General features: G+C 40.3%; 1 protein-coding gene across 3 annotated transcripts in view; it reads left to right on the forward strand.

Annotated features, from left to right (window-relative positions):
- Positions 1–27,971, forward strand: part of LOC126475245 (DNA topoisomerase 2-alpha-like) — a 171,160-nt gene that overhangs the window by 82,656 nt on the left and 60,533 nt on the right. For all 3 annotated transcript variants that reach the window (XM_050102936.1, XM_050102937.1, XM_050102935.1), the window contains one exon: positions 3,715–3,917. In XM_050102936.1, the coding sequence (XP_049958893.1) occupies positions 3,715–3,917 (203 nt within the window). The remainder of the gene's footprint in view (positions 1–3,714; positions 3,918–27,971) is intronic.

Below are 27,971 nucleotides of genomic sequence, written 5' to 3' on the forward strand. Positions count from 1 at the left end.
GTATAGTGGGCATGCGGGAGGCCGGGTGGACGTACCGCCGAATTGCTCAACACGTGGGGCGTGAGGTCTCCACAGTACATCGATGTTGTCGCCAGTGGTCGGCGGAAGGTGCACGTGCCCGTCGACCTGGGACCGGACCGCAGCGACGCACGGATGCACGCCAAGACCGTAGGATCCTACGCAGTGCCGTAGGGGACTGCACCGCCACTTCCCAGCAAATTAGGGACACTGTTGCTCCTGGGGTATCGGCGAGGACCATTCGCAACCGTCTCCATGAAGCTGGGCTACGGTCCCGCACACCGTTAGGCCGTCTTCCGCTCACGCCCCAACATCGTGCAGCCCGCCTCCAGTGGTGTCGCGACAGGCGTGAATGGAGGGACGAATGGAGACGTGTCGTCTTCAGCGATGAGAGTCGCTTCTGCCTTGGTGCCAATGATGGTCGTATGCGTGTTTGGCGCCGTGCAGGTGAGCGCCACAATCAGGACTGCATACGACCGAGGCACACAGGGCCAACACCCGGCATCATGGTGTGGGGAGCGATCTCCTACACTGGCCGTACACCAATGGTGATCGTCGAGGGGACACTGAATAGTGCACGGTACATCCAAACCGTCATCGAACCCATCGTTCTACCATTCGTAGACCGGCAAGGGAACTTGCTGTTCCAACAGGACAATGCACGTCCGCATGTATCCCGTGCCACCAAACGTGCTCTAGAAGGTGTAAGTCAACTACCCTGGCCAGCAAGATCTCCGGATCTGTCCCCCATTGAGCATGTTTGGGACTGGATGAAGCGTCGTCTCACGCGGTCTGCACGTCCAGCACGAACGCTGGTCCAACTGAGGCGCCAGGTGGAAATGGCATGGCAAGCCGTTCCACAGGACTACATCCAGCATCTCTACGATCGTCTCCATGGGAGAATAGCAGCCTGCATTGCTGCGAAAGGTGGATATACACTGTACTAGTGCCGACATTGTGCATGCTCTGTTGCCTGTGTCTATGTGCCTGTGGTTCTGTCAGTGTGATCATGTGATGTATCTGACCCCAGGAATGTGTCAATAAAGTTTCCCCTTCCTGGGACAATGAATTCACGGTGTTCTTATTTGAATTTCCAGGAGTGTATATTATCAGAACATGAAATTCACTTTCCTCCATTTTCATGTAGCAATTCACAACCACTGTTTTTAGATGTGGTTAATAATGTCCTAAATAAGATGTAATTAATTTCTGTGATTATGCACAGAATAGAAAAATTACTTCAGTGCTAATAAGAAATGTGCTCAAAGTGTCAGTCTTGATCTTAATCAATCTGCTCTCAGACTTACAGCATGTTAATACTGTATTCCACCTTACCCTAATTGTCACAATGGTTTATGAAAACTACACAAACATTACAGAGTTTGTTTTTTCACAGGTCACGTGACCTCAAATCTATTAAGCACATTCATAATTTTTGTAAGGTATTTGGACCTTGGATCCAATCTGGATCAGTCTATTAGAGTTGAAAGTAGTGGTCGCATACTTATTGATGATGTGAGCTCTCCAATGCTTTGAACATGAAACTTGGCAGCTGTCCTTAATTCAGTCACAGGAAGTGTATAATGAGCATCATTTGGTGCACTGAAAATAATTTGAGAAAATATGCATTAATCCTAGAGGAGACAGAAATGTATGATGATGTATTTACCATATTTAAGCATTATTAGTTGGAGTGTGTTACGAACTATGATCTGTAGGGATCAAGGAGAAACTTTGGCTCTGGGTAAAGAATTCGTGCTTGGCCAACATTCGCAGCAAAGATTGACAGGCAATTTGGCAACATCACACAGATAGCCAGTGGCAATATATGTCTTTGTGAACATGCTTTATTAAACGAAACAGAAAATGTTGACAGTACAGCCTATAAGCACAAAGTGACTGTAGCTACAATATGAGGGTTTGAGAAGACTCAGTGAAAGTAAAACTGGGCCCAGTTAATGTTATATAAACACCTGCAGGATGAGACTATTAAACTTCCTCTATACATAATATATATTCTATTAGAATATTGAGCATTGTTGCTAAGCATTTAATCACAAAGTAATTATTATACATATCTGCAGATATACCTGTTAATTGCAGCAATCTGGTCAGACTTTTACTCTCAATGTAATACTTACTGAGGTTATCCACAGTTGCGCAGACCCTTAGTTGTAACCTATTTAGCTTAGGCAGCATTTGGACTACATAGTTTTGTCTAAGCACCCACTTGATTGAAGAGTTACAATGATTTTCATACCCCCCATTTCTAGTGCCACTAGATTCTGCTAAATACATGGTGTTTCAAAAAGAATATATGTATTTCGAATGCATATATTTATTAAACTTTAAGACTTATGAATATGATACGTTACACACATCTTTATGAATCTCTCAAGTTCACATTACAGATGTTCAGTATGTCCTCTATCAGCGACACGAACAATCTCACATCGATGCTCAAATTCCTCCCATACTTGGGCAAGCATGTTCTTCGTCACTGATCTTATGGCAGTACGGATCCAGTTCTTCAACTCTTCCAGGTCTTGTGGGAGCGGTGGTACATAAACGTTGTCTTTAACAAAAACCCACACGAAGTAGTCAGAGAGTGTCAAATCCGGTGACCGTGGAGCTCAGCTGAGACATGCTAAGTCGCCAGCTCCTTGACCACCAATCCAACGGTTCGATAAGAGTCTCATTCAGATATTCACGCACTTGACAACTCCAGTGAGGGGGTCACCGTCTTGTTGAAAAATGGAGTTGTCTTCGTGTAGCCTCGGAAACAACCAGTTTTGTAACATAGTGAGATACTGCCGACAGTTAACCATGTTTCCATCAAAGAAGAATGCACCGTAATTAGATTATCGGGATATCGCACAAAACACATTGACCTTCGGCGAATCTCATACGTGTTAAATGGCTGCATGTGAGGTCTGTAGGCCCCAAATTCGAACATTGTGTTTGTTTACCTGACCACTAACATGGATTGGTAACTTTATCACTGAACACGATGTGGTGTGCGAAAGTGTTGTCATTGTCAACAGCATTAAGCATCTCGTTACAAAATGCCACATGTTTGTGTTTGTCATCAGGACGCAGAGCTTGTAACAGCTGTAATGTGTACGGCTTCGTAACCAACCTACATCTCAAAACACGCCGAATTGTTGTTGTAGGCAGCTGTAACTCCCGACTGGCACGAGGAGTTGATTTTGAAGGTCTTATGTTGGAAAGCAGTTTTGACTTTATGCAACATTTTCTTCAGGAACAAGAGGGCAGCCAGGACTGTTTCCTTTGCATGCACATCCTGTATTCAGAAGCTGTTGATACCATCTGCAAATGTTCCACCCATTCGGAGGATCAATTTGGTACCTGAACCTGAAACATCTTTGCACTGTGATCCCAGAATTCCATTTCTGCTGCGGAGTAGCCATTTTAAACATATGACGGTTATCAAGCAAAACAGAAGACAACTGACATCTTAACAGCTGTTAATATAAACTAGACTATGTATTTGTTTTGCCAATAGCTGAGCTAAGGTGCAGCAATCAATTTGGACAAAATTATACTTTGTAATACATATACTCTTTTTGAAGCACCTTGTAATATGTATATTCTTCTTGAAACACCTTGTAATATGTAAGTTAAGGAATGTTTGAATATATTTTGATGTGATCATAATATTAACATATGTTTCAGATTCCTTGGTACAAGAACTACAGAGGAGTTATTGAGCCTCTTGGTGACAGTAGGTATGTTGTATATGGTGAGGTAGCAATACTAGGGGAGGACAAATTGGAAATAACAGAGTTACCTATTGGTGTCTGGACTCAGACATACAAAGAAAATGTACTAGAGCCTATGATGGGAGGCAGCAATGACAAGTCACCACCACAGATAGTGTAAGTAATTATTTTTTAATAGAAATAATACATAAAAAGGAAGATTAGTCTCTGTCCTGTAATTAATGTTGTTGTGTGTTTCGAAACTTACCAGTGTATAGATCATACCATGAAATTTGAGGTTAACTACTAGATGTTAGTAACTTCCTGGCAAGATGTTTTGATGCAGAGTCTTCTGGCCATGTTCAAAAGTGTTCTGGTAGATGTCAGTGTGTTTCCACCAGCACCTTTATGGAGTACTCAAATACTACTTAAATGAAAGTAATCAATTATAGAAACTATAACGTAGATGGATAGATAAAAAAAATCTGCTCATCAAGTGGTGGCACAGAACACACAAACCAAAGGATTTACAATTACAACCTTTCGGAGCCAGTGACTCCTCCTTGTGGCAGAAGAGTTGAAGGGGAAGGAAAAGATTTGAAAACCTTAGGGCTTAAAGGTGGAAGACAGGGTAATATTAAGACAGTGATTACTACTGAAGCATTGTGTACAGGTTAATAAGAGTGAAATGTTAAGTGCATTGTATGTAACAGTGGTGTGAATGGCGACAGAGAAAAATAGGTAAGTCAGAAAATGAAAGATGTAGAAAATTAAGAAAGAAGTAGTTACTGTGAAGCAATGATGAGATAGAAAGAAGTAATGTAAATGAAGGTCAGGTGGGTGATGAGAACCAGGTACATATTTTAGTGCTAGTTCCCACCTGATGATGAGTTCTGAGAAACTGGTGTCTTGGGGAAGAATCCATATGTATGGTGAAGCAGGCACCGAGATCATGACTGTCATGTACGATATGCTCTGCAACAGGATATTGTGTGTTGCCTGTATACAGCCTATGCCTATGCCCATTTATCATGACTGATAACTGGGTGGTAGTCATGTCGATGTTACAGGCCCAACAGTGTTTACATAACAGCTGGTGTATGACAGTGTCATTTCACAGGTGGCTCTCACTTTGATATTATATGTTTTTCCAGTTATGGGGCTGGCATAGGAGTTGGTAGAGGGTGCATAGGGCAAGTCTTGCAGAGGGAACGATCACAGGGGTAAGAACCATAGGGTGGGGAGATGGGTGCAGGAGCAGCATAGGGTCTGACAAGAATATTGCGCAGATTGGGAAGGCGACGAAAAGCTATTGTAGGTGGGTGCGCAAAATCTCAGACAGAATTACTCATTTCAGGGCATGGCCTTGTTGAAGTAGATGATTAATACATTCAAGACCAAGATGACACTGAGTGACAAGTAGTGTGCTTAATTTGACCAAGGCATTTAGGCAGATGAAGTGTTTCTTCAGCATCTGAAAAGCTTTGACTCGTTGACCACTACTTATTAACAAAATTGCTGTCATATAGAATACCATACACAGTTTGCCACTCTGTTAAGGTAACATGCAGTATGTTATCGTAGGATGGAGAGTCTTTGGCAGATGTAGAAATAACCTCGAGATTGCATATGCAAAAACTTAGTATGCTTGGCCTACGAAAGGAGTAAGTCACAATGGAAGTGAGTCAACTCAAACAAATAGCCGGATGAAAATATTTGTGGGGAACGGAAGCGATAGATGTAAATGTTATTTTGCGAGTACCACAAGGGGTATTAGGCACTGTTCTCACTGGGGCGATATGAATGCAATTCTGTTTGCGATACAATGCAGAAGCAATCTGCATTGGTGAAGCACATAGGAACCCTGTGGAGATGATTTGATTGGTTCACACCGGGCGTTACCTGCCATGCATTCTTTCTCATTAGATTTTGAGGAAACTATTCAGTAAAAAGGAAATAAGTCTTCCCCCCCCCCCCCCCCCCCCCCTCATGTCTTATAGTCTGACATCACTTCTTGATAAGCCTGGTTTTCTTTTTGTTATTACCCATAGTTATTGTGATACCTCTATGTAAAGAACATCATCATGCATATTTTGAAAATATTGTCATGAGTGGTCGCTGTCCATTTTACATTTGGTGCATTTTATTGCATACACTGTTGCATACGAAATGTAGCTAACGTATCATGATTTATTTAACAGTGGAAGGAGAACCATATCTATTCTCGAGAAAATGTGTGAAGGTTGTCTGTGATGAGGTAGGCAGCTAGGCGCTCATAAATGTGTGTGTTTACTCGTGGAAAAACAGTTCATTAAGGCAATATTGTAGCTTAAATAAGTAAATTAGTATCCATTGTGATCTAGATATTGGAGGTTTCGCCTTTACTTGTGTAGTTTTCATGAAAAGATAACTGTTCTAAAGTGCAAGCCATTGGCATGGGTTTGTTTTTGTTATCGACCGCAGTAAATTATATGATTATTTGATAATTTCCGGGTAGTGTCTGTGTAGCTTTATTGTGAAGAGTATCATGCCTGTATAGTTTGCATTCGGTTCGCGTTTTCTGTGTTCCTGTACTTCCATACAGTTAATTTTCCATATTGTGCAGTAAAGTCGTTAAGTGGTGTTTCTGTTTCCATTTGAGTATTTATACATAATTCAGTGATAGCGCCTGTTCAAATTTGTCGTGAGAAAATATCGAGCCTCTCCAGTTTCGTACTCGTCACTCTTGGCAGAAACTAAATCCCATATCTGTGCCGTGCCTATTGATGCAATTGGGAGGTGGGATTACACTAATCATGGCCTGCACATGAATAGGAGGGGGAAATAGATTAGTTGATCATCTTGCAGAAAATGTAAGGGGGGCCATATGCACACAAGACAAAATACCTGTGATTACTGGAGTCAGAGGGACACATTTTTTACTGTAGAGTCAGGTTACAGACAGTGTATTGAAAGAGATTAAAACAGAACAGTGCCATAATGTCTGTAGCAGTATCAAAAGAAATAAAATTTGTGTGTTTCATCAGAACATTAGAGGATTGAAAAATAAGGTGGATTAGCTTCTTGTATGCCTAGGAAATGGGGTAAATTCTGAAGGTATAGATGTTTTGTCTTTCTCTGAACACCATGTAACCGCAGTGATGGAGACGTTAAATTTAAGGGATTACAGATTAGTGTCTTATTCATGTAGAGTCAACATGGAAAAAGGAGATGTTGCTACTTATATAAAAGCTGGACACAAAGTCAAAAATATTGAAACAAATAGTTTTTGTGCAGATCAGATCCTTAAAGCATGTGCTTGTGAGTTGCTACTGCAATATACGTTATAGTAATTGTAACAATCTATAGATCCCCTCAAGGTAAAATACAGCTATTCATGAAAACATTTTAGTGGCGTTATTGAGCCACCTGTCGGACAAAAAGAAGCAGTTAATGGTTTGCAATGATTTTAATGTAGATTTCTTAAAAGATACAGATAGGAAAAATTAGCTAGAATCTTTGTTTGGTGGTTGTTAATTTTCCAACTCGTGTGCAGCAGGACAGTAGGTCACTTATCGATAACATTTTCTTAGACAGTGCTCAGGCAGAAACAATTAATGTGTAGCCAGTTGTTAGTGGGCTATCTGATCATGATGCACAGTTAATGGAAATAACACATATAGCACCTAATAGGCTTCAGGCAGGTTCATACAAGGCAGGGAGGCTTATTGATGTGAACAGGGTACAGAGTTTTAAGAGCAGCCTAGAAGAGGTAGAATGGGATGAAGTATTCACAGAAAATGGTGCTGATGCCAAATTCAATTTATTCCACTGTAAATTTGTCTCAATATTTGAGTGGCTTTCCTGAAACATTATCCAAAAACTCCATTACAAAGGCAAGTAAGCCATGGATTACTAAGGGAATTCAGATATCGTGTCAGAGGAATTCCCATAAGGATAGTAAGCCCAAACCATTTTTTAAGTTTGGGTCCCATAACGTCGACAAATTTGGCATTTTTATCCAGTTTTCTTCTATTGCAATTTTGACTGTAGTACTTGTTGGTTTCATTGCTAATATATAGGGTTTATACAACCTGGGAGATCCGGGAAAAACCCGGGAATTTTTTCATCCGTGAGAAAACCAGGAAAAACCTGGGAATTTTTCATTGTTTTAGTTTTCAGTTAATTTTTTGTAATTTTGACTGGTAAGAACAGATATTCTAACAAAGGATATTACTGTATCCTGCTACTGCAGAATAATACTTAAACAATAGAACATAATCGTGACAGAAAAACGAAAATAATTTAAATTGCAAAGGAAATGTGCCGTATACGACGACGAGACACAGTGATTGTGCTAGCGTCTGCCAACAGCAAAATGTGTCAAAGGCTTTAGGAAGACCATGCAATGCTTCATAACAACAAATTGCCTCCGATGAGCGTGAAGTCGCAACTGTTTACATTAGATTCGTTTTAGAGTTACGAGCGGGCTCGTGCACATGCGCAGTTGAGCCGTGCTTGAGTTGTAGATACTCCCGCTTCTGGCTACAGGAATGTGGCTGTTGGGTGTGCAAGCAGTTGCAGCAAGCAGCTAGATGCTACCGGGAAAAGGGGGCACCAAATTCATATTCTTGAGGGGGGGGAACTTGTTTAACAAAGCGCCTAGCATCCGGCGCACGTTTGTCTATCGATTATTCATATGATTTTGAAACGCTTCCCTGTTGGTTTTTGAACACATTATAAGTTGATTTCTGAATAAATTATAAATTGATTTTTGCATGCGTATGTCTCTGTCGGGAAGAATCCTTGTCGCATCTAGAAATAAACTTTCCGCAGACAAAAGGGGACGGGGCTATATGAGCTGAGTGGAGTAAAGCCGAACGGATGAATGCCAATTGCTGTCTGATTATGTGGTTGATTGGGTTTGCGAATGATCAGCATTGTTATAATTACTAGTGAAATCTATAGATTCAGACTTCCACAATGGAAATAAACGACTGGCAGGAATAACAGGTGAGGAAGATGATGTATTATTTTCTGGGTGTATCCAAGAAAATGAAATATTGACAAAGTTTTGGCCAGATTGCTATACTATCAAGGACCAGTTGTACAGTCCCCAGCTAGCAGCCACTTATGCTCTATTTTGAAAGTAATGTGGAAAACGTGTTGTACAAACACGTAATAGTGCCTAAAAACCGGAAACTAATTGCGGGATAACTAAACCTGTGATTTTGGCAGGGTTAGTGAAGTTAATCGGCAAACAAATTTTGACCATGGCAGGAATAGCTACAGAATTGGTGACGACAAGATTGTTTGTTAGAATGAGGAAGGAGAAGAAACGGGGACATCCACAAATTATGGAAGAATAAAACGATTCCAAATTTATATAAAAATTTCGTAATACTACTTTTCGATCTCGTGCTTGAGAAACTGGTGCATATGAATGAAATGTGAAACTATTTCCAAACGTAAAGCTTTTTGCTCCTAGTAGGCCTAATAGGCATTTGATATTGGTACTTCATGAATTATGTTCTGTCTTGTTATAAAAATGGCCATTTGTACCAAAACAGTCTCATTTATTTGGCGTGGGTTACAAAATTGCTGCCTATTTTGTTTTATGTAGCAGACAGTGACAAAATGGACATAATCAGATCGAGAAACCATGCCAGTCTAGGGTATTATTTGTGTTAACAGCTTTTTCAGTAATAGATAATGACATTTCGATTTTTCATGTAGCATAACGTGACGAACTTTGAGGTAATAGATTCTTTCGCAGAAAGGAAAGCGCGCCATGTAAAGCTGTAGCAAGTTTAGAGAGAAAAAAATGCTAGGAGCTAAGGATTGAAGAAATGTGTAATTTCTTGCTTATCTCTTGTCTTTATTGGTTTTATGTATCCTATATTTAATTTTATATCAAACAAAACAGCAAGTTATTAGCTAATAGGCAATAAAGAGTGCAAATTTGCTGAAGAGTTCTTGTTCTCCCGATTACAAATACTCCCATCCGCTATTAATTGTGTTTTTGTTTTGTGTCGGTTATTTCTTAAAGAAAGAAAGAGGGGGCAGGCTGTAAAACCGGCCGACTGGAGCAGGAGAAGCACCACAGGACATCTCAATTTCCACTGAGCGAATCCTGACAAAACTCTACCATCTGGTGAGCAAGATGTAGGGGACAGGCGAAATACCCTCAGACTTCAAGAAGAATATAATAATTCCAATCCCAAAGAAAGCAGATGTTCACAGATGTGAAAATTACCGAACTGTCAGTTTAATTAGCCACGGATGCAAAATACTAACATGAATCCTTTACAGACAAATGGAAAAACTGGTATTGCCGACCTCGGGGAAGATAAGTTTGGATTCCGCAGAAATGTTGGAACACATGAGGCAATACTGACCCTACGACTTAACTTAGAAGCTAGATTAAGGAAAGGCAAACCTACATTTCTAGCATTTGTAGACTTAGAGAAAGCTTTTGACAATGTTGAGTGGAATACTCTCTTTCAAATTCTGAAGGGGGCAGGGGTAAAATACAGGGAGCAAAAGGCTAGTTACAATTTGTACAGGAACCAGATGGCAATTGTAAGAGTAGAGGGGCATAAAAGGGAAGCAGTGGTTGGGAATTGGAGTGAGACAGGGTTGTAGCCTATCCCTGATGTTATTCATTCTGGATATTGAACAAGCAGTAAAGGAAACAAAAATTCGGAGTAGGTATTAAAATCCATGGAGAAGAAATTAAAACTTTGAGGTTTGCCGATGACATTGTAATTCTGTCAGACAGCAAAGGACCTGGAAGAGCAGTTGAACGGAATGGACAATGTATTGAAAGGAGGATATAAGATGAACATCAACGAAAGCAAAACGAGGATAATGGAATTTAGTCGAATTAAATTGGGTGATGCTGCCGGAATTAGATTAGGAAATGAGACACTTAAAGTAGTGAATGAGTTTTGTTATTTGGGAAGCAAAATAACTGATGATAGTCGAAGTAGAGAGGATATAAAATGTAGACTGGCAATGGAAAGGAAAGCGTTTTTGAAGAAGAGAAATTTGTTAACATCGAGTTAAGATTTAAATGTCAGGAAGTCGTTTCTGAAAGTATTTGTATGGAGTGTAGCCACGTATGGAAGTGAGACGTGGACGATAAATAGTTTAGACAAGAAGAGAATAGAAGCTTTTGAAATGTGGTGCTACAGAAGAATGGTGAAGATTAAATGAGTCGATCACATAAGTAATGAGGAGGTATTGAACAGAATTGGAGACAAGAGAAATTTGTGGCACTACTTGACTAGAAGGAGGGATTGGTTGGTAGGGCATATTCTGAGGCATCAAGGGATCACCAATTTAGTATTGGAGGACAGTGTGGAGGGTAAAAATCGTAGAGGGAGACAAAGGGATGAGTACACTAAACAGATTCAGAAGGATGTAGGTTGCAGTGGGTACTGGGAGATGAAGAAGTGTGCACAGGATAGAGTAGCATGGAGAGCTGCATCAAACCAGTCTCAGGACTGAAGACCACAACAACAACAACAACAACAACAACAACACACCCTAATGGTAACACACATGAAAAAGATCAACATTATATTCGAAAGCTTAGCTTCTCTTGCCGCTTATTAACCTTAGAGACCAATATTGTATGTAAAAGCTCTGCTTTTATTGTAGCAACACTATGTGTATTAATTTAAATTATTAACTTTCCCTGTTTGTGTATTCGTGTTACTTGACAGTGATGTTGCTGTTGGCTGGCTACATCACGTGTCCTATGCTCTGTATATCTGCTGCCATTGGCTGGCGAGATTACGTGACTGGCTTACAAACACACATCTCGATTTCAGTGATTCAGAAAGTAACATTCGGAGTTGTGTGGAATTCGAACGTATACTTTCGTAATTTGAAAATACACCGCGTACGTGTTGCTGGACATCAAAGGTATTTCCAAAACATGTCCTTTTTTTCCCCCTTAGTTTTGTTTTCTAAAGTGCTGGGAAATTCTGCGCCTATGTATAAAACCATAACCATTCAAAAGATTGATATGGGAAAATATACTGTCACTTAACATGAGAAACACGTGTTTTCACCCAGGAGAAAGTGTATTTTTATCCGGAAAAAATCTGGGAATTTTTTTCCGTGTCCTCGTATACACCCTGATAAATTCAAATAGATCGTTCCCAATATTTAATTTGACAGGCAAGAATAAGTCAGGATCCAAAGTTGCATGCTTTCTACGAAAGATACTGTAATATTTTAAGGAAAGTCATTAAGAAATCGAGAAGCTTGTGTGTTCTGACAGAAATTAATAATGCGGATAGTATGATTAAAACTATATGGAATATTGTCAAAAGGGAGACACGGCAGTCTGACAATGCACAGCATACCATAGCAATAAAGCTAAATGATGATGTTGTGAGTAATAATTCACAAGTTGCAAGTATTTTTCAACAATCTCTTTCCAAATGTAGCAGCAAAAATAGCGATAAAGGGTTCATTTGAAGAAGCAAAAAAATATGTTAACACTTTGTCGTCTGCACATCTCGTACAAACTGACTCGCCTGGTGCCGGCAGCTCTAATTCCGATTACTTGGCTTGTCGCCGGCTGTTCTTGACATTATCAGATCATAAAATGTTAAGTGATACTAAACTCATCATTAGTTCTGAACCCTGTTCCCCTATTTTCGTGGAATTTCGAAGATATACATATGTTAATAAATACAAAAATTGTTTGTTTCAAATATTTGTTTATTTAAGCTTTTTTGAAAAATAATCATTATGAATTGCACTTTGAAAAGTCAGTCGGCATTATCCGGTTTATTGTTGTTGTCGGAAATATGTAAAAATGATAATATTTGACTGAATTGGTTGCGGAACATAGTTTTGCGAAATATCAGTGTGTCTATCAATGGATTCGTTGACCAATAACCACGATACTTGCCTTTTTGTACAATTCCCATAAGGATAGCAAGCCCAGACAATTTTCTAAGTTCGGATCCTATAACGTCGACAAATTTGGCATTTTTTAATGTAGTTTTCTTCTGTTGTAATTTTGACCGTAGTACTTGTTGGTTTCGTTGCTAGTATATTCAAATAGATCGTTCCCAATATATAATTCGACATTATCCTCGATGCTCTCTGTATCTTTGGAAATATGTTTGGACCCAACGATCCTTCAAATTTATGCACTGTGTTCTTCATCCAATTCATGGGAATCAGTAGACAGCCGTAGAGTTCGCGAATTTGTCTTGGACGTATATCAATGTCTTCCAATGCTTCTGCTTCATTTTCATTTTTTCGATATCCAATGTCTCATTCCCAATCGGCAGAGTCATCCGGAACTTCAGAAAAGACGTTCACACATTCATCGTAAATAATTGTATCGACTCTTTCGACTCCCGTGATGAAAGGGCACAAGTACCTACAAAGACAAAACACTTGTTTACTTGTGTACCTTATTGTTACCTGAACAAAACACCAACAGAATGCAAAAGATACTAACGTGCTGTCACCGGCCCCTGCACGATACTATGTTCATGACACCACTTTGGCTTCGCCGGCCGTTGACCACTATTTCGCGCACCACTGTGGTGTCGCCGAATGGCATAGTGTTAACAATGACATTCCCCAAGACTTTAAGCCTTTAGAAATAGCATCAACATCCCCCGCTGAAATTAAGGGAATTATAAATATACAGGAGCTCGTGTGGTGTTCATGGAGTCTCCAACAGAATTTTGAAGTGTTGTTCTAATTTGATAAGTGGAGTCCTTAGTGATATATGTAATGCTTTGCAGGCACAGGGAATTTTTCCAGGCAAGTTGAAATACACAATTGTCAAACCTCTTCGTAAGAATGGGAACGAGTGACTTAAATAATTATAGACCAATCTCATTGCCGACTTTATTTTCTAAAATGTTCAAATAAGTTATGTATTCAAGAGTAGTCTCACATTTAAGTGAAAATAAGTTACTCAGCATGTCACAGTTCGGATTCCCGAACGGTTACTCGACTGAAAATGCTATCTACACATTTACCCATCAACTAGTACAAACCCTAAATAACAAATTATCTCCAGTTGGTATTTTTTTGTGATCTTTCCAAGGCATTTGACTGTGTGCATCGTGTCACACTCGTAGAAAAAAAAACTCAGGTTTTATGGAATTGAAGACCACACACACACACACACACACACACACAGCTGGTTTGAATCATACTTAACAAACAGAAAGCAAAAAGTTGTGCAGAACAACACAGATAATGTTGGGAGGTTGGTAAATTCTAATATTGGGAGTTATCATGAAGATAGTCCCACAGGGTTCAATTTTGGATCGTCTGCTGTTCCTTATACAGGGTGTTACAAAAAGGTACGGCCAAACTTTCAGGAAACATTCCTCACACACAAATAAAGAAAAGATGTTATGTGGACATGTGTCCGGAAACGCTTAATTTCCATGTTAGACTCCATTTTAGTTTTGTCGGTATGTACTGTACTTCCTCGATTCACTGCCAGTTGGCCCAATTGAAGGAAGGTAATGTTGACTTCGGTACTTGTGTTGTCATGCGACTCGTTGCTCTACAGTACGTAGCATCAAGCACATCAGTACGTAGCATCAACAGGTTAGTGTTCATCATTAACATAGTTTTGCAGTCAGTGCAATGTTTACAAATGCGGAGTTGACAGTTGCCCATTTGATGTATGGATTAGCACGGGGCAATAGTCGTGGCGCGGTACGTTTGTATCGAGACAGTTTTCCAGAACGAAGGTGTCCCGACAGGAAGACGTTCAAAGCAATTGATCGGCGTCTTAGGGAGCACAGAACATTCCAGCCTATGACTCACGACTGGGGAAGACCTAGAACGACGAGGGACACCTGCAATGGACGAGGCAATTCTTCGTGCAGTTGACGATAACTCTAATGTCAGCATCAGAGAAGTTGCTGCTGTACAAGGTAACGTTGACCACGTCACTGTATGGAGAGTGCTACGGGAGAACCAGTTGTTTCCGTACCATGTACAGCGTGTGCAGGCACTATCAGCAGCTGATTGGCCTCCATGGGTACACTCCTGCGAATGGTCCATCCAACAATGTGTCAATCCTCATTTCAGTGCAAATGTTCTCTTTACGGATGAGGCTTCATTCCAACGTGATCAAATTGTAAATTTTCACAATCAACATGTGTGGGCTGCCGAGAATCCGCACGCAATTGTGCAATCACGTCATCAACACAGATTTTCTGTGAACGTTTGGGCAGGCATTATTGGTGATGTCTTGATTGGGCCCCATGTTCTTCCACCTACGCTCAATGGAGCACCTTATCATGATTTCATACGGGATACTCTACTTGTGCTGCTAGAACATGTGCCTTTACAAGTACGACACAACATGTGGTTCATGCACAATGGAGCTCCTGCACATTTCAGTCGAAGTGTTCGTACGCTTCTCAACAACAGATTCGGTGACCGATGGATTGATAGAGGCTGACCAATTCCATGGTCTCCATGCTCTCCTGACCTTAACCCTCTTGACTTTCATTTATGGGGGCATTTGAAAGCTCTTGTCTACGCAACCCCGGTACCAAATGTAGAGACTCTTTGTGCTCGTATTGTGGACGGCTGTGATACAATACGCCATTCTCCAGGGCAGCATCAGCAATTCCATGCGACGAAGGGTAGATACATGTATCCTCGCTAATGGAGGACATTTTGAACATTTACTGTAACAAAGTGTTTGAAGTCACGCTGGTACGTTCTGTTGCTGCGTGTTTCCATTCCATGATTAATGTGATTTGAAGAGAAGTAATAAAATGAGCTCTAACATGGAAAGTAAGCGCTTCCGGACACATGTTCACATAACATATTTTCTTTCATTGTGTGTGAGGAATGTTTCCTGAAAGTTTGGCCATACCTTTTTGTAACACCCTGTATACTGTGGCCTCTATTCTACTTCGCAACTGTTGGTTTGCGTAATTCACTGCAATCCAGCCTGCACCTGGCTGTAACTTGTGCTCAGCATATTGCACAAAACTAACTTTCCCTATCCTAAATGGTGGTGCCGCCACAGTGCGAATAAAGTGTTTATTCGAGAATAATTGGCATCTGATTTACCTATATCGTAACAATATAATAAAGTGGATCGTTATGTAATAAGAAAAAGAAAAGTAGAAACATTTGAAGATTCCGGTCACCATTCAGCTGCATAAACACCACCAGACATAAAGGCAGAGCCCAGCACTTCATCAAAAGTTCCATAACAGAGTTCTTTGGCTGTTTCCTTTAATCCCACAGATATTGGCAATTATTTGGATATACGAGGGGGGGACCCAAAAGAAACTGGACTCCAATGGCACTGCCACTCGTAGATTTAGTGCAGGGTTCTCATGCTAGATGGTGTTAGTAGAGACCTTCAAGAAACAGCTGTGCAGACGGTGTCAGTGTAGAGCTGAACGTGCAAGTGTGGTATGGTGTTTCTCTGACTGTTGGCATGTTACCTCTGCGAAGTCGTTATGACAACTGTAAAAGAACAAAGAGTGTGTGTGAAATTTTGTTTCCTGCTTAAAAAAAACTGCAACAGAGACAAATCGAATGCTTCAGGAACCTTTCCAGGACAACACTATGAGCCGCACACAGGTTTTTGAGTGGTTTGGGCACTTTAAACGTGGTGAGATGTGTGTTGAAGACCAAGCTCGTTCTGGACGGCCTTCAACATCGCAAAATGAGGAGAACATTGATCAAATTTCAGCAGAGACAGGAATCAGTTGTAGCTCGTGCCAGCGGATTTTGAGTGAGGATTTGCACATGAGACGTGTTGCTGCTAAATTTGTTCCGCACCTTCTCACACAGGAGCAAAAAACCATCCGCATGAATGTGTGTCAGGACTTGAAAACAGAGATTGCACGAGATCGAAACTTCTTGAACAAAGTCATTACAGGGGATGAGAGTTGGTGTTACGGGTATGATCCAGAAACCAAGCCAGTGGATTCCCAACTCTCCCAGACCAAAAAAAGCAAGGCATATGTGAAGACGATGATCAATGTATTTTTTGATGTTCGTGGAATTGTGCATTGGGAATTCGTACCCCCTGGCCAGATTGTTAACCAGCACTTTTACTTGGATGTTTTAAGGTTTCTGCGAGAGTATGTGAGGAGGAAACGCCTGGAACTTTGGCGATCAGGTGACTGGTTTCTGCATCACGACAACGCTCCAGCACACACGGCCTTACGAGTGACCCACTATTTGGCTTCTCAGAAGTGGTCTGTCATTCCCAACGCTCCGTATTTGCCGGACCTAGCCCCATGCGACTTTTTCCTATTTCCACAAATTAAAATAAAAAACGCTAAAAGGGGAGCGTTATGATGATGTGGAGGTGGTAAAAACAGCTTCACAAAGGGCACTGGACAATATCAAACGTGAAGAGTTCCAAACATGCTTCCAACAGTGGGAAAAGAGACTTGACAAGTGCATCGCATGTAAAGGAGAGTATTTTGAAGGTGACTGAAGTAATTTTGTAAAAAGGTTCATCAATAAATTTTTTATGACAACAATCCTGTTTCTTTTGGATCCCCACTTGTATTAGTGTTAGGAAATATTACTGATGATATAAAACACAATCTTGTCACTTGCTCCATGAAAACCTGAAAAAGGTTATATCTTTCCTACTTCCAAGCACAACAAGGGGGGGGTGGGGGGGGGATGAGTTTAACGCAGACAAGTGCACAATAATCACTTTGTACAGTATCCATGGCCAGTGTTCCCACAAGTTAAAAAGGGACTTGCATTAACTGTTCATTGTTTGTGAATAGTAAAGTGGTTGGAGGAAAGAAATCCATTAATTCCAAGAACTTGTGACTGAACCACTAACAAAGTTTGCCAAACTTACTGGTAAAGATAGTGACCTTGAGACCCACTCACAGCTCAAGTACCACATTGAAGCGTCAACAGATGCAAAATTATTTCTGGCAACATGAGACAACTGTCAACTTGAGGTCTCAAATCAGTTGTCAAGACAGATAATGCAAAGCATTATAGAAAACAGAGACCATCTTGTACCTACAATAAAAACAAAGTATTCCTCTGTGGGGGCATAGAGGTGATGGGAGTCTATTAGAAAACGAATACGATCTTGAATGTATAGTGAGTAACGAGGGAAACTTTAGAGCTCTTCCAAGATTTATAATTGACACTGGAGATTTGTAACTAAAATATCACTTTGAAACCACTAAAGTGAATGCCACCTACTTGAGTAAAACAATGTGTAATGAGCTTATTTCATGCTGTGAACAGTGATGTTGTTGAGAATACTAGAGAAAATTAAAGATTCTCGTTATTACAGCATAATCTTTGATGAGACTACGGACATAGCGCAGATCACCCAACTGAGTTTAGCTGCAAGATATGTTGCTGGTGACGGCAAATTACACGAAAGATTTTTGGGTTTTGTTGACCTCCATAGAGACGATAATTGTGGTGGAAACATTGACGATGAACCTCAAGTGGAAGAGCATAGCATTACTGGTGAAGTATTAGTTACTACGATTTTAAGGAGAATGTATCTTTGCTGTGTTGGTACAGGCTATGATGGCTGCTCAGTTAATACGTCAGAATTGAAAGGAGCTGTGGCTACAATGAAAAATAAAGCTATCAATGCACAGGTAGCACCATGTCGAGGTCATCAGCTCAACCACACTGTTTCTTGCAGTTACAAAGTTACATGTGTGAGAAACTCACTTGGTACTACTGTAGGGTAGTGGTAGTGCCGTTCTTTAGTGTCTAGCAAGCGGTTCAGTACACTGGAGTGTCACCTAAAACACTCACTGCAGTCACATTGTCAAACGAGATGGGTTGAGCTACGTGATGCTGTTATTCAATTCGCAGCTGATCCCGGAACAATTTGCAAAGTTATTAAAGAAGTAAAGTGTTGGAGGGATAGAACAATGGCTGCCAAAGCCAATATTATCCTACGAGCTCTCTCTAATTGCGATTTAATCATCACTCTGTTTACACTGAGTGACATTATGAGCATAACATATCCAGTCAGCAAAATCTTAAAAGATCCTAGCTTGGATGTCGCAATGGCAAAAGCAAAAATAGATTCGACACTCAAGGTGTAAGACGGCATGAGAGCTAATGCTGATAGCCACTTTGCTCGTATTGTTGAAGAGGCGAAGGCAGTTATGGAAGAGTTAGACGTGGAAGTGAGTGTTCCTTGTCTTACAGGCGGAGGAAGACGCTGGAAAACTGCGATCATAATGATGATGCTATGACATATTGGAAAAGAACTGTTTTTATTCCAACACTGGACCATGTTACGACTAACATGAGAGAACGTTTGCTGAAGAAAATATTTATCATTTAAAATTCAACGTACTTTTGTCCTCACAACTATGGAATCATGATGGTAATGATCTGGCACATAAATTGAATCAGTGCTAAACTGAACTACCATTCTTTGAAGAAGAATCACTCTTTGTGATTAAAAAGAGACCAATGGGAGAGATTCTTTAATACAAGCAGACGAGCGTAAATGCCTTTAATGATAGTGATTTTGTTACGCAAGCGTTGTCTGCTTGCCCTAGATCTGACTATCCTACTTTGTACATGCTGTACAAAATACTTGCTTGTATGCCTGTATCTATTGCTACACTAGAAAGAAGTTTTTCAGCATTGCTGTGTACAAAGGCTTGGCTGAGGTCGACAATGGAGGAGGATTGACTTAATGACTTAGTTCTGTTGAACACTCACCCTGACATTGATTGTCCTATTGGCAATGTAATTAAACAATTTGCCAGAAAGAATAGGCGCATAGAATTCATCATTTGAGGAAGAGAACCACAGCTGTAACTTTTTATATCTTATTATGGCATTGTCTTTCATTTGTGTATACTCATTTTAAATAAAACTTTCTTAAACATTGCATGTGACTTGATAATTTTTTATTACGGTAAAAGTGAAGGTAGCTCAAGATATTTTTAGCACCCCTTTCCTCACCCCCCCCCCCCTCCCGTCATATAAAAATGTAGTAAATGAAGCAGGCAAAAAGGAATACAAACATGTCAAAAATGAGATCGACAGGAAGTGCAAACTGGCTTATCAGGGATGGCTAGAGGATAAATGTAAGGATGTAGAGGCATATATCACTAGGGGTAAGATAGATACTGCCTACAGGAAAATTAAAGAGACCTTTGGAGAAAAGAAAACGACTTGTATGAATATCAAGAGCTCAGATGGAAACCCAGTTCTAAGCAAAGAAATGAAAGCAGAAAGGTGGAAGGAGTATATAGGGGGTGTATACAAGGGCGATGTACTTGAGGACAATATTATGGAAATGGAAGAGGGTGTAGATGAAGATGAAATGGCAGATATGATACTGCGTGAAGAGTTCGACAGAGTACTGAAAGACCTGAGGCGAAACAAGGCCCCGGGAGTAGACAACATTCCATTAGAACTACTGACGGCCTTGGGAGAGCCAGTCCTGACAAAACTCTACCATCTGGTGGGCAAGATGTATGAGACAGGCAAAATACCCTAATACTTCAAGAAGAACATAATAATCCCAATCCCAAAGAAAGCAGATGTTGACAGATGTGAAAATTACCGAACTATCAGTTTAATAAGTCACAGCTGCAAAAAACTAACACGAATTCTTCACAGATGAATGGAAAAATTAGTAGAAGCCGACCTTGGGGAAGATCAGTTTGGATTCCGTAGAAATATTGGAACACGTGAGGCAATACTGACCATACGGCTTATCTTAGAAGCTAGGTTAAGGAAAGGCAAACCTACGTTTCTAGCATTTGTAGACTTAGAGAAAACTTTTGACAATGTTCACTGGAATACTCTCTTTCAAATTCTGAAGGTGGCAGGGGTAAAATATAGGGAGCGAAAGGCTATTTACAATTTGTATAGAAACTAAATGGCAGTTATAAGAGTTGAGGGGCATGAAAGGGAAGCAGTGGTTGGGAAGGGAGTGAGACAGTGTTGTAGCCTCTCCCCGATGTTATTCAATCTGTATATTGAGCAAGCAGTGAAAGAAACAAAAGAAAAATTCGGAGTAGGTATTAAAATCCATGGAGAAGAAATAAAAACTTTGAGGTTCGCCGATGACATTGTAATTCTGTCAGAGACAGCAAAGGACTTGGAAGAGCAGTTGAACGGAATGGATGGTGTCTTGAAGGGAGGATATAAGATGAACATCAACAAAAGCAAAACGAGAATAATGGAATGTAGTTGAATTAAGTCTGGTGATGCTGAGGGAATTAGATTAGGAAATGAGACACTTAAAGTAGTAAAGGAGTTTTGCTGTTTGGGGAGCAAAATAACTGATGATGGTCGAAGTAGAGAGGATATAAAATGTAGACTGGCAATGGCAAGGAAAGCGTTACTGAAGAAGAGAAATTTATTAACATCGAGTATAGATTTAAGTGTTAGGAAGTCGTTTCTGAAAGTATTTGTATGGAGTGTAGCCATGTTGTTGTTGTTGTGGTCTTCAGTCCTGAGACTGGTTTGATGCAGCTCTCCATGCTACTCTATCCTGTGCAAGCTTTTTCATCTCCCAGTACCTACTGCAACCTACATCCTTCTGAATCTGCTTAGTGTATTCATCTCTTGGTCTCCCTCTACGATTTTTACCCTCCACGCTGCCCTCAAATACTAAATTGGTGATCCCTTGATGCCTCAGAACATGTCCTACCAACCGATCCCTTCTTCTGGTCAAGTTGTGCCACAAACTTCTCTTCTCCCCAATCCTATTCAATACTTCCTCATTAGTTATGTGATCTACCCATCTAATCTTCAGCATTCTTCTGTAGCACCACATTTCGAAAGCTTCTATTCTCTTCTTGTCCAAACTATTTATCGTCCATGTTTCACTTCCATACATGGCTACACTCCATACGAATACTTTCAGAAATGACTTCCTGACACTTAAATCAATACTGGATGTTAACAAATTTCTCTTCTTCAGAAACGCTTTCCTTGCCATTGCCAGCCTACATTTTATATCCTCTCTACTTCGACCATCATCAGTTATTTTGCTCCCCAAATAGCAAAACTCCTTTACTACTTTAAGTGCCTCATTTCCTAATCTAATTCCCTCAGCATCACCCGACTTAATTAGACTACATTCCATTATCCTTGTTTTGCTTTTGTTGATGTTCATCTTATATCCTCCTTTCAAGACACTGTCCATTCCATTCAACTGCTCTTCCAAGTCCTTTGCTGTCTCTGACAGAATTACAATGTCATCAGCGAACCTCAAAGTTTTTATTTCTTCTCCATGAATTTTAATACCTACTCCGAATTTTTCTTTTGTTTCCTTTACTGCTTGTTCAATATACAGATTGAACAACATCGGGGAGAGGCTACAACCCTGTCTTACTCCCTTCCCAACCACTGCTTCCCTTTCATGTCCCTCGACTCTCATAACTGCCATCTGGTTTCTGTACAAATTGTAAATAGCCTTTCGCTCCCTGTATTTTACCCCTGCCACCTTTAGAATTTGAAAGAGAGTATTCCAGTCAACATTGTCAAAAGCTTTCTCTAAGTCTACAAATGCTAGAAACGTAGGTTTGCCTTTCCTTAATCTTTCTTCTAAGATAAGTCGTAAGGTCAGTATTGCCTCACGTGTTCCAGTGTTTCTACGGAATCCAAACTGATCTTACCCGAGGTCGGCTTCTACTAGTTTTTCCATTCGTCTGTAAAGAATTCGTGTTAGTATTTTGCAGCTGTGACTTATTAAGCTGATAGTTTGGTAATTTTCACATCTGTCAACACCTGCTTTCTTTGGGATTGGAATTATTATATTCTTCTTGAAGTCTGAGGGTATTTCGCCTGTTTCATACATCTTGCTCACCAGATGGTAGAGTTTTGTCAGGACTGGCTCTCCCACGGCCGTCAGTAGTTCCAATGGAATATTGTCTACTCCGGGGGCCTTGTTTCGACTCAGGTCTTTCAGTGCTCTGTCAAACTCTTCACGCAGTATCATATCTCCCATTTCATCTTCATCTACATCCTCTTCCATTTCCATAATATTGTCCTCAAGTACATCGCCCTTGTATAGACCCTCTATATACTCCTTCCACCTTTCTGCTTTCCCTTCTTTGCTTAGAACTGGGTTTCCATCTGAGCTCTTGATATTCATACAAGTGGTTCTCTTATCTCCAAAGGTCTCTTTAATTTTCCTGTAGGCGGTATCTATCTTACCCCTAGTGAGATAGGCCTCTACATCCTTACATTTGTCCTCTAGCCATCCCTGCTTAGCCATTTTGCACTTCCTGTCGATCTCATTTTTGAGACGTTTGTATTCCTTTTTGCCTGTTTCACTTTCTGCATTTTTATATTTTCTCCTTTCATCAATTAAATTCAATATTTCTTCTGTTACCCAAGGATTTCTACTAGCCCTCGTCTTTTTACCTACTTGATCCTCTGCTGCCTTCACTACTTCATCCCTCAAAGCTACCCATTCTTCTTCTACTGTATTTATTTCCCCCATTCCTGTCAATTGCTCCCTTATGCTCTCCCTGAATCACTGTACAACCTCTGGTTCTTTTAGTTTATCCAGGTCCCATCTCCTCAAATTCCCACCTTGTTGCAGTTTTTTCAGTTTTAATCTACAGGTCATAACCAATAGATTGTGGTCAGAGTCCACATATGCCCCTGGAAATGTCTTACAATTTAAAACCTGGTTCCTAAATCTCTGGCTTACCATTATATAATCTATCTGATACCTTTTAGTATCTCCAGGGTTCTTCCATGTATACAACCTTCTTTCATGATTCTTAAACCAAGTGTTAGCTATGATTATGTTGTGCTCTGTGCAAAATTCTACCAGGCGGCTTCCTCTTTCATTTCTGTCCCCCAATCCATATTCACCTACTATGTTTCCTTCTCTACCTTTTCCTACACTCGAATTCCAGTCACCCATGACTATTAAATTTTCGTCTCCCTTCACAATCTGAATAATTTCTTTTATCTCATCATACATTTCATCAATCTCTTTGTCATCTGCAGAGCTAGTTGGCATATAAACTTGTACTACTGTAGTAGGTGTGGGCTTCGTGTCTATCTTGGCCACAATAATGCGTTCACTATGCTGTTTGTAGTAGCTTACCCGCATTCCTATTTTCCTATTCATTATTAAACCTACTCCTGCATTACCCCTATTTGATTTTGTGTTTATAACCCTGTAGTCACCTGACCAGAAGTCTTGTTCCTCCTGCCACCGAACTTCACTAATTCCCACTATATCTAACTTCAACCTATCCATTTCCCTTTTTAAATTTTCTAACCTACCTGCCCGATTAAGGGATCTGACATTCCACGCTCCGATCCGTAGAACGCCAGTTTTCTTTCTCCTGATAACGACATCCTCTTGAGTAGTCCCCGCCCGGAGATCCGAATGGGGGACTATTTTACCTCCGGAATATTTTACCCAAGAGGACGCCATCATCATGTAATCATACAGTAAAGCTGCATGCCCTCGGGAAAAATGTATGGAAGTGAAACATGGACGATAAACAGTTTAGACAAGAAGAGAATAGAAGCTTTCGAAATGTGGTGCTACAGAAGAATGCTGAAGATTAGATGGGTAGATCACATAACTAATGAGCAGGTATTGAATAGGATTGGGGAGAAGAGAAGTTTGTGGCACAACTTGACTAGAAGAAGGGATCGGTTGGTAGGACATGTTCTGAGGCATCGAGGGATCACCAATTTAGTATTGGAGGGCAGCGTGGAGGGTAAAAATTGTAGAGGGAGACCAAGAGATGAATACACCAAGCAGATTCAGAAGGATGTAAGTTGCAGTAGGTACTGCGAGAAGAAGAAGCTTGCACAGGATAGAGTAGCATGGAGAGCTGCATCAAACCAGTCTCAGGACTGAAGACCACAACAACAAACAACTTCCTTGAGGTTTCTCTGTATCTGCCACTGGATGAATGTGGTGCTGTAATTTTATCATTATAACTTTCTTCTAAGCCTAGTTAATCAGTCATGATTTTTTTTTACAAATTTTAGTGCAAAAATCAGTTTTTACTTGACTTGAAAAATAAGAGGTAACTTCATAAGAACCTCTACAGTATGTTTTTACATAAAACAGAACCTAAATTCAAAACTAAAATTTTCTTTCCCAATATTTCACGCTTTTGAGATTTTGTGAGAAGTGGTTTCCCGTGGAAACCAATCAGTGGATCATGCCGAAGCTCTAAATAATATTGGTATGGTTTTACATCATCTGGTACAGTATTGTGACATCATTTACTTATTTAATTTTACATTAGATTGTTACACAATGTTTTGTCTGATTACTCATGCAGATGTTAAGCACTTTCGACTTGGCCCTGGCCAGGTAATGGAAAAGTAGCGATCTCATTTTCTCGCCACCATTGCTTGCTTCCCCACAGCATGAATGCCTGGAGAGTGCTATATGAGAACTTGTATGTGTGCTGTGTACATAGTGTGTAGGTAGTATCAGCAACTGATTTTCTTATATGGGTACACTTACGTGAATGGTTCAGTCAGCAGTTTGCAACCATCACTTTAGTGCAAGTGTGCTGCTCATAGAAGAGGCTTTGTTTCAAAGTGATCAGATTCTAAATTTTCACAGTCGGCATGTATGTGCTGTCAAGAACCTGGATGATGTAGTGTAATCACATCATCAAGGAAGATTGTCTGTCAATGTTTGGGCCATCATTGGTGATGGCTGTTCGTTAGGGCCGCGTGTTCTTTCACCCAGGCTCAGCACAGAAGTTTATGATGCTTTCTTAAAGAATACTCTGCCTCTTCTATTAGTACCCGTTACCTGTGTCTATACGAGGCGACAAAACATTTACTTCATGTGCTATGATGCTGCTCCTCATTTCATTGTTAATATTCGTAGACTGAAAAGAACAGATTCCATTACAGACAGACAGGTAGAGGAGGACCAATTCTTTGATCTCCACGTGCTGTAGACCTAAACTCACTAGACGTTTATTCTGAGGCCATATGGCAACTCTTGTGTACAGGATCACGAAACAAGCTGTACGGAATCTTTGTGCCTATGTTTTCGAAGGCCATTCTCCAGAGATACAGCTATGTGTCAGGGATTCAGTGCAGTGGTTGCTTTATGAATGTATCTTTGCTAATAAAGGACATTTCTAACATTTTGTTTAGAAAAGTGTTTAATACTGTGGTGATAAGATTTTTCCTGTGTGTTTCCCATTTCTTGTTTTTAGAAACTGAGCTCTTAACTTGGAAATAAGGCGTTTGCCGACCCATCTCTGGGTAACATATTTTCTTTCTATATGTATGAGAAATGTTTTCTGAAAGTTTGGCCTTGCTTTTATGTTACATCCCGTATTTTACAAGAAAAGATAAAACTTTCACTATTAATTTATCACTTTTCACCGCTTGTCCAGTTTTTTCCACCTTGAAACAAGGGCATGCACACCTGTGCAATAAAAATTAAGGTCCTGCTTCCTCCATCATGCCTGCCATGAGCTGCTTTGAGTGTGGCGAACAGATGGAAGTTGGATGGTGCTGGATCAGAGATGTATGATGAATGGGGAAGGCTTCCCAGCCAGTCTTTGCAGTTTCGCCATTGATGAAGAGATTGATGTATGGCCTAGCATTGTCATGCAAACCATTATCTGCCAAAGCTTTTGATGGATGAACTATTTGAAGAAGTGTTTTCAACTTCTTGTGGGTCTTTTATGAATTGGAAAGTGTTTATTGAGCACCCTATCTCCAAAAATTCAAAGAGCCACACACTCTGTATCCCCAAAGACTGTTGCCATAACCTTTGCAGCAGAGTGCACTGTTCTGAATTTTTTTTCCTGATCTATAATGTGTGATGGCACTCATTAACAGCCTCTTGGGCTCAGGTTAAGAAAAATGAACCGAACTCTCGTCTCAAGTTACAATTTTCACCAAAACTCCTTCCACTTCGCACTTAAGCACTGTAAAATTTTGGATGCAATTGTTTGCCCTGTCTCTTTACTCTGGTTAGTACCCAGTCTGCACAAATCTTGGATTAGCCCAGTTTTTCAGTGACCAACACGCTGCCGTTACCGACGGATAACTGACAGCATAATTTGCCAAAGGTGTGTGAAACCACAGCAGTTGTTTGCTAGCATATCGACATAGCATCTGACAATTGTGTTTCCCCTTTATATGCTCTACTGCAATGAACCCATCACCTAATGGTTCTGGCATCCACCCTCTTATAGCTTTCATGAATGCAATTGACTATTTCACCCTCTGGATTGAGGAATTCAATCACAGAACACTATGTTATATGTAAGTCAGTTTTGGACATTTTCTAAACTTAAACAGCGCACATTGCTACTGGAATGGGCTGGAGAAGGAGGTTTGCAGAAGTGCACCAAATTTACAATTACTGCATTATCAAGTTAATGAAGGAGAAAGAAATTATGAAAGAAATAGGATGCGTAGATCTACTTACTAAGTTTCAAGAACCAATGTAAGTCCCTAAGAATCAAAAGTATGTTCAACACAAGATCTGGGTAGTTACATAATGCACAGAGGCTTTCAAATAGGCATTCTTGACACACTATATATGTGAAAAAAGCAAGACAGTCTTAATATGTGGTACTGTTGTAAGTATCCTCTACAATGCACGCAACAGTTGTTTGACAATTGCGGCTATAGAATATGATTTTTTAAAATTATCCACATTTTTTCTCGCTTTGTAGTTTGATATTTACAACCTATAAGGCACTTACACACTGACGATTTGACCGCACGACCTGTTGTGCTCCTGCCGTACCTGTGACTGGTGGTGGATATTCTGCTTTGTTGGACCCTTTCACATGTGACAGTCCGGCAGCATGGTTGTGCTATGGTAGTCATTTGTTAGTGCTTTGAGATTGTTGAATAACATGCATTTTCTGCATCATATTAAAGAATTTTGTCTGCTTTTCTGCTGCAAAAATGACTTTAGACAGGGAACTTTTTATCACTGAAGTGAATGTCATTCTGTAATTTGGGAATGAGAAAATGATGATTACAGCAATAAGATCGAAAAGTATAATGCTTTCGGAGTAGATGTGCAAAAAAAAAAATGTTCCTGACTTTGAAAATAAACCAGTTGTTTCCAACATTCATTCCACTTAAATCTATCTCTGTCACTAACCAAGTTGTGCGGAAGGCAACATGCTCCAATTATCACTGCACAGAGGTCCTCCTTCACATTTAAAGGACAATAAAATATTTGCCATTTGTTGGATAGGATCCGAAAAATATGGTATGTAGTGGTGCATTCTCTGT

This window comes from Schistocerca serialis, chromosome 4 (assembly GCF_023864345.2).
Source record: "Schistocerca serialis cubense isolate TAMUIC-IGC-003099 chromosome 4, iqSchSeri2.2, whole genome shotgun sequence".
Lineage (NCBI taxonomy): Eukaryota > Metazoa > Arthropoda > Insecta > Orthoptera > Acrididae > Schistocerca > Schistocerca serialis.